Raw genomic sequence first — 12,678 nt, 5'->3', positions numbered from 1 at the left:
TCACCAACCGAAGAGAAAATAAAGGAAATATATCTATATAGGAATCAAATTATTCAACTAACGATGAAGTCTCCCTCATATCCAAAAGGTTGAAGCAATTGCTTAAAAGAAGAAGGAAAAGAAAAAAAAAAGCTCATATAGGTAGAAGGATCAGAATCTGCATAGGACATTGTCTACTTCGAGTGCAATAACCATGGACACATGAGAAATGAATGTCTCAAGCTAAGAAGAAAGCATGGATCAAACAAGAAACTTTCGATGGCTAATTGAGAATACTCAAACTCAGGATCAAATTTTAGCACAAAAGAACATGCCAACCTCTGTCTTATGACAAATATAGAAGATGTACCATTTAAATACGATTTTTATCTTGATATTGCATCTGACTCATTGTTCGTTTGACAAAGATGATAATAATGATATATCTTTTAAGGATCTCCTTAATAGTAGCAACTCTATTTCTAAAAAATATCTTGAGCTCAACCAAAAATTTAAAGTTTTAAGTTTGAAAATCATAAACTCAAGAGAGATCAAGTAACAACTAGTGAAAGAATATTATCTCCTAAACAAACATAAAAGAAAAAATGTTGAAAAATTAGAATTGTTGCAAAGATAAGAAAATGCGATAAATATGATTTTAAAAAATTTGCTAAGAGCTCTAAAGGTCTAAATCTTCTCTTTGCAAAATTGAGAGATGTAACTTTATATATGGATATGATGTGATAAAGGTAAAAGAAAAAAAAATATCTTTATGAAATCATTAGAAGTAATTGTTAGAACTGTGGAAAATCTGGACATATACCTGACAAATGTAGACATACAAAATAATTACAGACAACTAATAAGAAATGACCCAAAAGGATTTTGGTACCTAAAGAGCTGATAATTCTCATTGCAAATTTTTGTATGGAAAATATGAGAAACGAAGTCAGTTTCTAGATAATGACTGCTCATGACACAAGCACCAAGTCTATATTCCTAGATCTCCAAAATATAAAGGCAAAAAAGTAGCATTCGGTAGAGCCAAAAAAGGTAAGATAGCGGGTATTGGGTCAGTAGGAGTATGCTCTCTAGTCTATATTCAAAATATTTTATATGTAGAAGGAATAATATATCCAAATTTCTAAATATACATTTAAGGGGATTTCTTCCTACACAACATACTTTCAAAAATATCAAAATTATTCATTCTGAATTCTATAATCGAGAATACAAAATTTGTATTCTAGATTGTGCAATCCATAATTGAGAAGAAAGCATGGTTCAAACAAGAAACGTCTGATGGATAGTTGAGAACACTCAGACTCGAGATCAAATTCTAACAGATGAATATGCCAACCTCTGTCTTATGAAAGATATAAAAGTGGTACCAATGAAATCTGATTCTTATCTTGATATTGCATTTGACTCATTGTTTTCATCGTTTGAGGAAGATGAGAATAATGATATATCTTTTAAGGATCTCCTCAACAATTGTAACTATATTTCTAAAAAAATATCTTGTGCTAAAAAAAAATTAAAACTTTAAGTTTGGAAAAGGATAAACTCAAGAGGGATCAAGTTCCAACTAGTGAAAGAATATTATCTCTTAAACAGGCACAAAAGACAAATGCTGAAAAATTAGAACTGTTGCAAAAACAATAAACATATTATAAACATGATTTTCAAAAATTTGGTGACAACTCTAAGACTCTAAATATTCTCTTTGCAAAATAGAGACATACATATGAAAAGTTTGGATCTGGATATGATGTGATAAAGACAAAAGAAAAGAAAAATATCTTTATGAAATCATTTGAAATTAATTGTCGAAATTATGGAAAATCTAGACATATACTTGACAAATGCAAACATAGAAAACAATTACAGTTAACTAATAAGGAGCCAAAAGGATTTATGTACCTAAATAGCTCATAGTTCCTATTTTAGATTTGTTGTATGGGAAAAGATTAGAAACAAAGTCAATTTCTAGATAATGATTGCTCACGAAACATGATGAGCACCAAGTCTTCATTCCTATAGCTCCAAAACATAAAGGTAAAAATGTAGTTATTGGTAAAGCCGATTAAGGTAAGATAACACGTATTAGGTCAATAGGAGTATGCTCTTTATTTTGTATTCAGAATATATTATATATAGAAGGACTAAAATATCCAAATTTCTAAATATACATTAAAGGGGATTTCTTCCTGCACCCCATTATTTCTTCCTACACCCTAATACTTTCAAAATTATAGAAATTATCCATTATGGATTCTACAATTTAGAATACAATTTTGTATTCTAGATTGTGCAATCCAAAATATAAATTTTTTATTTCATATTCACATCCCGGAATACAAGATTGCACCATTCATAATACAAATTTTCCATTCTGGAATTTTGTATTTCAAATTGCACATTCTAGAGTGCAAAATTTGTATTATGAAATTTATATTCTGAAATACCAAAAATCACAAATTTTAAATTTCAGATTTTATAATCTAGAAAGTCTCTGAATTTTATATTCCAAAATTAAGAAAACATTCAATGAAAATATCAAACATTAATTTCAATAATTTTTGAAATATAGAGATGTGAGAAAAAAAAATATGGAGTTGTAGGAAGAATTTCCCTACATTAAAGAGAGTTTCTTCCTCACCCCCATAATTTTTAAATTTCCCAAACTAGCCTTGGTCCTTTATTTGAAAAGGACATCGTGGATGAGTTGCTTTGCCACCGTTCTTCTTCTTTGTTCATCGGTGACACTGATGAAAACTCATTTTAGTTGCATAGAGTAAGAGGGAGGAGTAAGTTGCGTTGTCGAAGTGTTGATTAGCTTTTAGAGGTAAAAACTAAGTTTTTTTTAAGTGGTTGGGTAGTTATGGTGTTTTTAGGTTCCCAAAAATTGGAATTCGGGATTGTGCTGTAGATGGATCAATACGAAAGTGAAAATATAATCTATAAATTGGTTGTTCCATAAGTAAAACTTTATGTTTTCCGGATGAGGGGTGTTCCGGAACCAATTTGTTGACTTACTAATTGTTGTATCTAGAAGCAGTTTTTTAATCACGGATTGGTGGATCTAGAATGCATTTTTTTGTCTTACAGATTGGTGGATCCATAATGCATTTCAATCCAGATAACTTCTGAACACACTCATCTGGGAAATTTTTGGATCACTCAATCTAGGACTCTATTGCGGAATCACGATTCTGGAAAATAAAAACAATAGGGATGAGATGAAGAGACATCACCGAACCACCACCAAGTGAAACACGCCTCACGTTCTTGTGCGATAAGATGAAGTCACTGTGCACAGAGAAAGTCATAGAAATGTAGGTAATGTAGGTTTGTGGTGTGTGTAAGGAAGAAGAAGAAAGAGCGTGAGTAGTGTGTTTTAGGGTTTTTAGAAAGTAATAAGGATAATTTTGTCTTTGCATAACATTATGGGGAAACAGGAAGAAAAACGTAGAGCTATAGTAAGAAACTCCCTACATTAAAGGCAATTTCTTTGTGCACCTCCACAATGTTATGCAAAGACCAAACTGTCCCTATTACTTTTAAAAACCCTAAAATGCACTTGAACTGTATTTATTTTTTTTGCATTCTGGATTATGGAATCCAGACAAATTTTGGATTGGTACTTCCGGTAAAATTTCAGATCCACTAATCCGTAATTTAAAATATGCATTTCACATTCAAAAATCCATCATTCAAAAAAAGCATTCCGAATCCACCAATTCGTAACAAAAATATGCATTCTGTATTCAAAAATACATAATTCAAAAAAAAGCATTCCGGATCCACCAATCCGTAACAGAATTAGGCTTCCAGATTCAACAATCTGGAAATCAATAATTTATGAAATTTTTTCTACCGGAACACCCCTCATCCATAAAAAAGGATTCAATTTCGGATTGATGAATCTGTTGCACACTTCCAGATCCCAATTTCCAGTAACCATGGTGCCTTTTTCAAATAAAATGTCAAGGCCAGTTTCGGGATTTAGAAAATTGTGGGGGTGCAGGAAGATAAACGAAGGAGTGCAGAAGTAGAAGCCTACATTAAATTGTTGCAGCCCACATTAACAGCCCAAAATAATCTACTGGCCCAAGACCCAGTGGCTACATGTTTCTCTGAATGCGAAGGAAAACATGTTGTCGGAGCTTCCATTTTCGGAGAGAAAATCAATTTCGAAGGAGAATGCGATTTGGACTCTTTTTTCGAGGCCAAATTTAGTCACTCTCCACTCACCTACTCCTACACTCCACTAATCGGTAATTTCAATTTTTTTTTTTCATTTTCTTATTTTATCACCCTAATTTTTTGTGGAATACTAGCATGCTTGAACATTCCGCAGTACCTTCCACACAGTGGTAAATTTCCTCTGTACTTTTTGTTCCTAAGAATTGTTCTGAATGAAAAGGGACGCAAAGATATGGTTGCTGCTTTAGTTGATAATTTTGTCTAAATTTATTGATTTCATTTGGAATTTTTGCTGCCTTGAGCTTCCTTTTCCTTGTATTATCTTTTTGTTATTTATACTGCTCTAAATGCTTCTATCATCCCAAAATTTTATAAGAAACTGCCCCTAATAGATATGGATACATAAGCCAGTAGGAGTGAATTAGTGCCTTATTGTTGGAAGGATCTGGGTAGTTTGAGTTGTTAACAATGGGCTATGAAGGTTATGGGTGAATGTGAAAAGAGTGTTATTAGTGGCTATTACATTTGGTCAATGAATTTTTTCAGAACATTAAAAGACTATTTGATGTCTTCTGTCAGTAAAACTGTGGTAGAATTGGAGCACATTGTTAGATGTTATTTGAAGCCATGATTTTGTCAAAAGTTTAAAATAGTGGTGATCAACTATGTTGTTGCGCAATGTGTTAATTGCTGCTGGTAATTGAAATTATGCAAAAGGAGAATTATATTGATTCATGTGTGTCTTGAAAAGACTTAAAATATGTTTGTAGTAAATTCGTCTTTACGCTCATTCTCAACCCGGCAATCTACTCATGTTTCTAGAAAAAAAGATTGTGTGAAGGAAAGTTTTACTTGTAGGGCTTTTCTACCTGAACTGAAAGCTGAACAATATATTCATAAATGCCCCAAATCTGAAGGGGTTTCTGTGTACCCATTTTGTTATATCAGAAAATTATACCAAAAAACGTAGAACAGTATTATTTTGTTTGGACACACTTTGAAATATTTCATTTTATTTGTTGAGAAAATAATGAATCTGCGTGAAGTATACATATTTTACCCGATGAGGGGTTGTGGTAGGATAAGACAGAAGAGAATTGGATTCTGTCTAATATATTACATACATATTTCAAGAAAAGTAAAGAAATGGAAGATTCTGATGCAGGTTTTTTGTCGTCCCATGATTATATACATGCAGATAATTTAGTTGTCAAGTCATAAATCAGTTTCACCACTTAAGATCCCATTGAAAGCTGCCAAAATGTCACGGAAGGGTTTGATGGAGCAAGACTTGAGTAAGTTGGATGTGACAAAGTTGCATCCACTTTCTCCAGAAGTCATATCTCGGCAAGCTACTATTAATATTGGTAATATTTTCGCACATTTTGTGATTTAGCACTTAGAATGTAATTAAAATGCACTGATGGTGCACAAGTTGTTAATATTATTATCCAATCATAGATTGCGATATTATGTAAAAAATATTTTAACAGTCATACATAGGGTGATTTTGTAATTGGTTGGCAGTGTAGAAATCTTTACATTGATTCCCCATGAAAATTAAACTGTGCAACTGAAGTTGTGTCAGCTTCTCTTCCATGACCATATTGATGTATTGAATTGCATCCTAACAGGCACTATTGGTCATGTGGCACATGGCAAGTCAACAGTTGTGAAAGCAATATCAGGTGTCCAGGTATTCCTTTGTCTTAGAACGTTTCTCTTTCTTACAAAGTGATTTAGGTTTAACTGAAAACTACAAAACCGGTTTATAAGGTTTATAAGGTGAGGATTGCTTGTAAAACTGGCTAGTGGGTTTCTTTCAATATGTATATTATAGTTTGTCATGGATAAATTCTATTTGTATTTGAAAGCCTGATTTGGGTTCTCTTGATTGGAAGTGGTTATCTCTTTCTAGAGGTTATATGGGGTTATTTAGCTGCATTTAGATCAATATTACCTTTTTTTTGTTCTTCTGTTTGAAAAAGCAGGATTACACATAAACATGCCATGTTGTATTGTTAACACACATTTCCCTTTATCTTTGGATATTTAAACTATTGACCTATTGTTCCCATGAATGTTGTGCAGACTGTGCGTTTCAAAAATGAGTTGGAGCGTAACATTACAATCAAGCTTGGGTATGCAAATGCAAAAATATACAAGTGTGAAGATGAACGGTGTTCAAGGCCTATGTGCTACAAGTGGGTGCTTGTTTTTACATTTGCATTATGATATCAGGTTACTTTAGCTTTTGGTGAGTTGATGATAAATTGTTTCTTACAGGGCTTATGGAAGTGGGAAAGAAGATAGTCCTATGTGTGACGTGCCAGGGTTTGAAAACAGCAAGATGAAATTGCTGAGACATGTTTCATTTGTGGATTGTCCGGTGAAGTCCTGGACTTGCATTATTATTTCGGACTGCTTAATGCATAATTTGATTAGATTTTATTTTAGCTATAATATTGGAGATACCTGCACATTTGGTCAGATATAATATTGAGACATGTTTACTTGTATACATCATTTCTCCTTGGCATATTTTCTCTCCTTAAATGGAAGGAATATGTGGGGTATCGTGTGTGTATGTGCATGAGGTATGCATGAATATACACAGAAAATGAAAATTTCTTAGGTGCTCTTAACGAGCAAGAGAAGGCTCTTGCTCTTTACTTATAGATGTATTCCCCCATCTGTATTAGTCATTACTGTTTGTAGTTACACTAATATTGCTATAGAAGTGGTAGTAGTATACATTCAATGTTATATAGTAAGATAACTGTGATGCTCAAGAAGCACAATAGGTACTGGTTTAGAATATTGAAAAATTGTGTTTATTGTAGAAATATAATGTGGCCACAAGAAGGGGATATATTGGTATGACTCATCAAGGAAAAATGACAAATTTTTAAAAGTGGTTTGGATTATGCAAAGAAAGTAATTGGAAGTACTGCTTATCAGAGTAGATCACGTTACATTCTTATTTTTTAGCCTTGTGAAAAGAGGTATAGGGAGACCAAAGACATTAATATAAGGGATCTCATGGTGAGTATCCTTGAGAATTTTTGTTTCTAACTGAGTCCAACAACATTGTGTGATCTATGTGACTGACCTTACTTAGTGGGACACAACTAAGGCTGTCGTTTGTTGATAGAAAACTGTTGTATTGGTGGCATTCAAGAGTTTTGGTTTGTTCCCTTTCTGAATTATTTTTTTCAAATCTAAATATATCCCTTGCTAATCTTCCATGAGCGCCTAAGATTTCTTCATATATATTTTTTGCTTTTACTCTTGGGTATCCTTTTTATAAGCAATGTAACTACAGGTCTTCAAACAAATGGATAAATCATTTAATATATATTTTAGTTTGTTTTTACATGTATGTGATATTTGTTTTTACTTTACCAATATCTGTAGGGACATGATATTCTCATGGCTACTATGCTTAATGGAGCTGCAATCATGGATGGAGCTTTACTACTCATAGCTGCTAATGAAAGCTGCCCACAACCACAAACCTCTGAGCACTTAGCTGCTGTGGAAATTATGCGTCTACAGCATATAATAATCCTTCAAAACAAGGTTGACTTGATTCAAGAAAATGTGGCAATCAATCAGCATGAAGCAATTTCAAAGTTTATACAGGTAAGTTTTCTTTTACACAAGTGAATTCCTTTTCAAAAACCTACATGAAAATTTCCCCCCTATTTTGTGACTTACCAGGGAACTGTTGCTGATGGTGCACCAGTAGTACCCATTTCAGCACAGTTAAAGTATAATATTGATGTTGTGTGCGAGTATATTGTGAAGAAGATCCCAATCCCTGAGAGGAACTTCGTTTCTCCTCCTAACATGATCGTAATCCGGTCATTTGATGTCAATAAACCTGGTTTTGAAGTTGATGAAATAAAAGGAGGTGTAGCTGGTGGAAGCATTCTGAGGGTAAGTCTATTGGTCAATTTCCCAGATCTTATACTTGATTTGCACTGTTGCATGACTTGCAGATATTAAAATCACTAATGATGTCTGAAATGCATAATTTATATAATGTTTATTACTTACTATTTTTATTCCGAAGTCATTGAATGAAATAAACCTTGTCTGGTATTTTTGTGGCGTGGCTTAAAAGACCTCGGTCAGACTCACCTGACAAAGTTTTCTTTACAGGGTGTTTTGAAGGTGAATCAATTCATTGAAGTTCGACCTGGGATTGTTGTTAAAGATGAGAGTGGAAATATCCGGTGCACACCAATATACTCAAGAATAGTTTCATTGTATGCTGAACAAAATGAGCTTCAATTTGCTGTTCCTGGAGGCCTAATTGGTGTTGGGACAACAATGGATCCCACATTGACACGTGCTGATAGGTTGGTAGGTCAAGTTCTAGGAGAGGTTGGATCATTACCCGAGGTTTTTGTTGAACTCGAGGTAAGTTATTCGTAATTATTCATCTGTGCTTGCTGCCAGTAATGAGTTATCATCAAGTTTGAGATTTGCAATTCAATAGATGAGTTAAACTAAAAATCATTTTTTCTCAACGTTATCTGTATTGGTCTTGCAGGTAAACTTTTTCTTGCTTAGACGGCTTCTTGGGGTCAGAACAAAAGGGTCTGAGAGACAGGGGAAGGTATCGAAGCTGGCGAAAGGAGAGATGCTAATGTTGAACATAGGATCAATGTCAACGGGGGCTAGAGTAATTGCTGTGAAGAATGACTTGGCAAAGTTGCAACTTACATCCCCTGTGTGCACTAGCAAGGGTGAGAAGATAGCACTTAGTCGACGTGTGGAGAAGCATTGGCGTCTTATTGGATGGGGCCAAATCCAAGCAGGAGTCACCCTTGACGTCCCTCCTGCCCCCCATTTCAGTTGAACGCGGACAAGACACACCTGCACCGGCTATTAAAACCCTAGAACAATTTAGATATGTGGGAAAGGAGACAATTGTTGGGAACCATTTTTGTGAGGTGGCGAAGAAAACGTTTTGATTATTGTCTATTTTTGTTTTCACATTGGTATTGTTTTATTTTGCCCATGTACCTATTATTGAAGTTCAATGTGTTGGTCCTCCAGCACGTTATATGGAAGCAATGGCTGAAAAATACTGGACTCTGCTACTCATCATCAGATAATAGAATGTGCTTAGTATGGTGAATAGGTTTCTGAAGGTGTACGGATGCAATTCCGTACCTTTAGACCTGGGTCTTAACCTTTAGTTACAGTTATACTTGAGACATCAACATGCTAATCAATAGCATAATGGCTAAGCTGCAGTAGAGAGAATGTTTAAGTAAATTAATTATAAAGATTAAGACACGATCCAAGGTTATTTCTTCTAAATATGGTCCAAATCATGGGGTATTGTTCATTACTACATAATTGGTCTTGCCATGTGCTTATTAGGGGCACAAAAGCCATCTTGAAGTGTATGTGGTTCGTAAATGTTATAATTTTGATTGAAGAATTAACTTCGAACCCATGAGTTCAAAAGAAGTTTGGTTTGAAGGAGTAAGGGTGTATGTGTAGTAATTTGGTAAGGCCAAACAACATTCTCTTTTTGAGTAAGGTCAGCTCCACAAGCAAAGAGAAAAAAAGCTGGAAAATAATTCATGCTGTAATTTTTTTTTTTCAACTAATTTCAAATAGAGTTCCATGATACATTATAAATTAAAATGGAAATAAAGGGAAATTACAACAATTTGGAAATAATAACAAAACTCCAAAGTCAAGCAAGCTTCTTCCTCTCACGTTTCCGACTATTCATATTGGACCTCGCTAGCTTCTAGGCCTAGTCTCGTCACTTATAATCTGGCCAGATTTTGGGGTTGTATCGTTATCTTCGGCATTGCATTTTGTACCCAAATGTTTTTAGACTTGCATTCCCATAAGGGGTGAAATAACAAATCTTTCTATGAAAAAATACATTCTTAATTACACAAAATATATTCTAGATTTCACAATCTAATAATGCATTTACACCGTCATCAAGAGCAAACTTATAAACATTACTTTTTTTTAGAGGATACATGTAAAAGAGTATGCAAAATAAGATGTTTGGATCCATAATATATAATCCAAAAGGTATTAATACATTTTGAAATGTACATTCTGAAATGTATTTTTATATCCAAAAATACCTTCTAAAATGTACATTCTGAAATGTACAATTCAAAAATATATTTGAAAGGTAAAATTGGAAATTCAATTCTTATAGGGGTGCAACATCAATATATGTAGGTGTAGAATGCAATGGCCCATTACCTTGCCATGCAAGAGTGAGCTTGCCCTCAAGGTCAAAATTAGGGTAAACTACCCCCTTTAAGGCGGTTTGCTCCTCCAACCAATATTAACCTTCAAAGCACCCTTTCAATGCACAAGTACCTAAGATTATGACCCGCCCCCTCCCCCCATAATAGTGCGAAATCCCAAGATATGACCCTAAACCCTAAACAAGTAACCTTGAATGGTTGACATGACCAAAGCTAGAGATGTAAAATATGGGTGTGAGGGGGGGAGGTAGGTAGGTATGAGCTTTTGAGAGGCTTTTGTGCACCATACTCATGTTCATCTTTCTTTTAACTAAGAACACTACATTATTTCTCAATTAACACTTCCCTTTTTTTTCATAATAGTACATTGTATATATTATTTAGGGTTTACATAATAAATAACATAGTTTAATCCATAAGTTTAGAATTCAGTTATTTAAGTGATGGAAATCATCCAACCATAAAATCGTTGACTAAGAAGATGAAACTTCAAGGAAGATGACTTTACATTTGACAAATAGAAACAATAGGGTCTTTCTTCTTATTTTTCTTATTCTTGTACAAATTGTATAAGTGCATTTTTTCTTATATTTCTTTTAGGATTTTGTAGAGATATAAGTGACCCTCCATTGGGCCTCAATGTAGGCTTGAAAAGTCACCTAAAAACCTTAGGGAACATAGTCAAGCTCGTCCAAGGAAAATGAGAAGAGATGCATGAGGCTCTAGCTTTAGGATTGACATTCCTAACTTGGATGATAATTAATTTTGCTAACTTGGTTGTCTTTTTATTCTTAAGGTCACACATGGAAGTAATCTTCTTCTAGTCCTTTCCAAGGAATCTTCCTTAGAAGAGAGCAAATTGAGACTCTCAAGATACTTGAAGTTTTAAGATTTTCCATTGTCTTTTGTTGCTCAATGAAAAATGTGCTTCCATCAAATGGCACCAGAGCTAGGCATGGAGGTCTTCAATCCCCCTTGTTCATATTTACTTTGAGTTTAGGTTAGTTTAATTTTCTTATATGTTTCACGTTTAGTTTTCTTTTTAATTGATTCAAATTTTTTTCCAATTGCATTGAATCAATTGTATGTTCTAAGAAACTCTATTGCATGTTTGTCTAGTTTCTTTTGTTCTAGTTTAATTTCATTTTTCATATTTGTTACCTAGTTTTAATTTTTTTGAATCTTTTCAAATTGTTTAGAGTCGTGTTTAGTTCATTTACTAGTTCATATTTCTCTAAGAAGTAATCCTAAATTTTTTGCACAATTTTTCTAAGTCTTTCAACAAGAAAATAAAATATCATGTTTTATTTTTGTTTTCTTGGTTTGAGTTCTTCTTTGCAATTATTTCATTAGCATAACTAAAAAAAAAATATTTTCCCACTTGTATGTAGTAGACCGAACCTTCTATAATATCATTTCCTTGAGTTTTTAAGTTGAATCATTGGTCTTCAACATGTTATACACTTGTTAGTTGGTTTGGAGTTGATTTTAGCTTAATTTATGAATTGTTTGTTAAATTGAATTTAGCAAAGTAAAGAGCCTTATAATGTAAAAAAAAATATTTGAGATCTGAATATCAACAAAACAGGTTGAGACATATACATACCAATAGCTAAAGAGTAAAACAACTCACACCACACACTAAACACTTTTTGATGCACTTGTATGTTTTTCTAGTTTATTCTATGACTTGAATTGTATAGTAGCATCTATAAGTGAAAAACAATTAATTACAATGGAAAACTGCATTTTGCTTGTCATTTCTTTTGATTTCTTTGAGTTTTTTCATCTTTATTCTTTCATTTGAAAGTTGTTCAATTCTAATTGAGTTTTTTATGATTTTATATTCTTACTCATAAGTGGAATTGAAATGCTCAACTCATCATTTATTTCTTGAGAACTGACTTCTTCCTAAGGTAGATTTTTAGGTACTCGTGGAGAATTATTGAAGCTACTTCTTGGTGACAAGGGAAAATTGCAAAACAGAGAGCAAACACTTTAGAGAAGAACACATTGAGAGCTAGACCAAAAATACACATAGAAAACCACCAAAACTTCAAAATCAAATTTGTGATGGAAAACTCCATCATTGAGTGCTAAATATTCGTATTTGTGATTACTTGCTTATGTTAGAATGGATGGCTTTAAACTAGAGGGGGTGAATTGTTTAAAGAGGATTTTCGTAAACTTTTAAAACAAGAATGAATTTATCTTAGGAAACTAT

The 12,678-nt window shown here is 33.4% G+C and overlaps 1 protein-coding gene across 2 annotated transcripts; it reads left to right on the top strand.

Annotated features, from left to right (window-relative positions):
* The first annotated feature begins 4,104 nt into the window (after window positions 1-4,104).
* LOC137835054 (eukaryotic translation initiation factor 2 subunit gamma-like) lies at window positions 4,105-9,287 on the top strand. Of its 2 annotated transcripts, none has more exons than XM_068643390.1 (9): window positions 4,105-4,259; window positions 5,387-5,555; window positions 5,823-5,884; window positions 6,280-6,392; window positions 6,475-6,577; window positions 7,606-7,833; window positions 7,912-8,130; window positions 8,356-8,616; window positions 8,750-9,287. In XM_068643390.1, exons 2-9 carry the CDS (start codon window positions 5,450-5,452, stop codon window positions 9,056-9,058), a joined length of 1,401 nt encoding a protein of 466 aa, XP_068499491.1. In that variant the 5' UTR covers window positions 4,105-4,259; window positions 5,387-5,449; the 3' UTR covers window positions 9,059-9,287. The 2 variants fall into 2 exon arrangements, with proteins under 2 accessions (XP_068499491.1, XP_068499492.1); XM_068643391.1 differs by having other exon boundaries at window positions 4,141-4,259; window positions 5,354-5,555.
* The last annotated feature ends 3,391 nt before the right edge of the window (window positions 9,288-12,678 follow it).

Source organism: Phaseolus vulgaris, chromosome 5 (assembly GCF_000499845.2).
Source record: "Phaseolus vulgaris cultivar G19833 chromosome 5, P. vulgaris v2.0, whole genome shotgun sequence".
In the NCBI taxonomy this organism is placed as follows: domain Eukaryota; kingdom Viridiplantae; phylum Streptophyta; class Magnoliopsida; order Fabales; family Fabaceae; genus Phaseolus; species Phaseolus vulgaris.
This window is presented reverse-complemented; position numbering and strand designations above follow the sequence as displayed.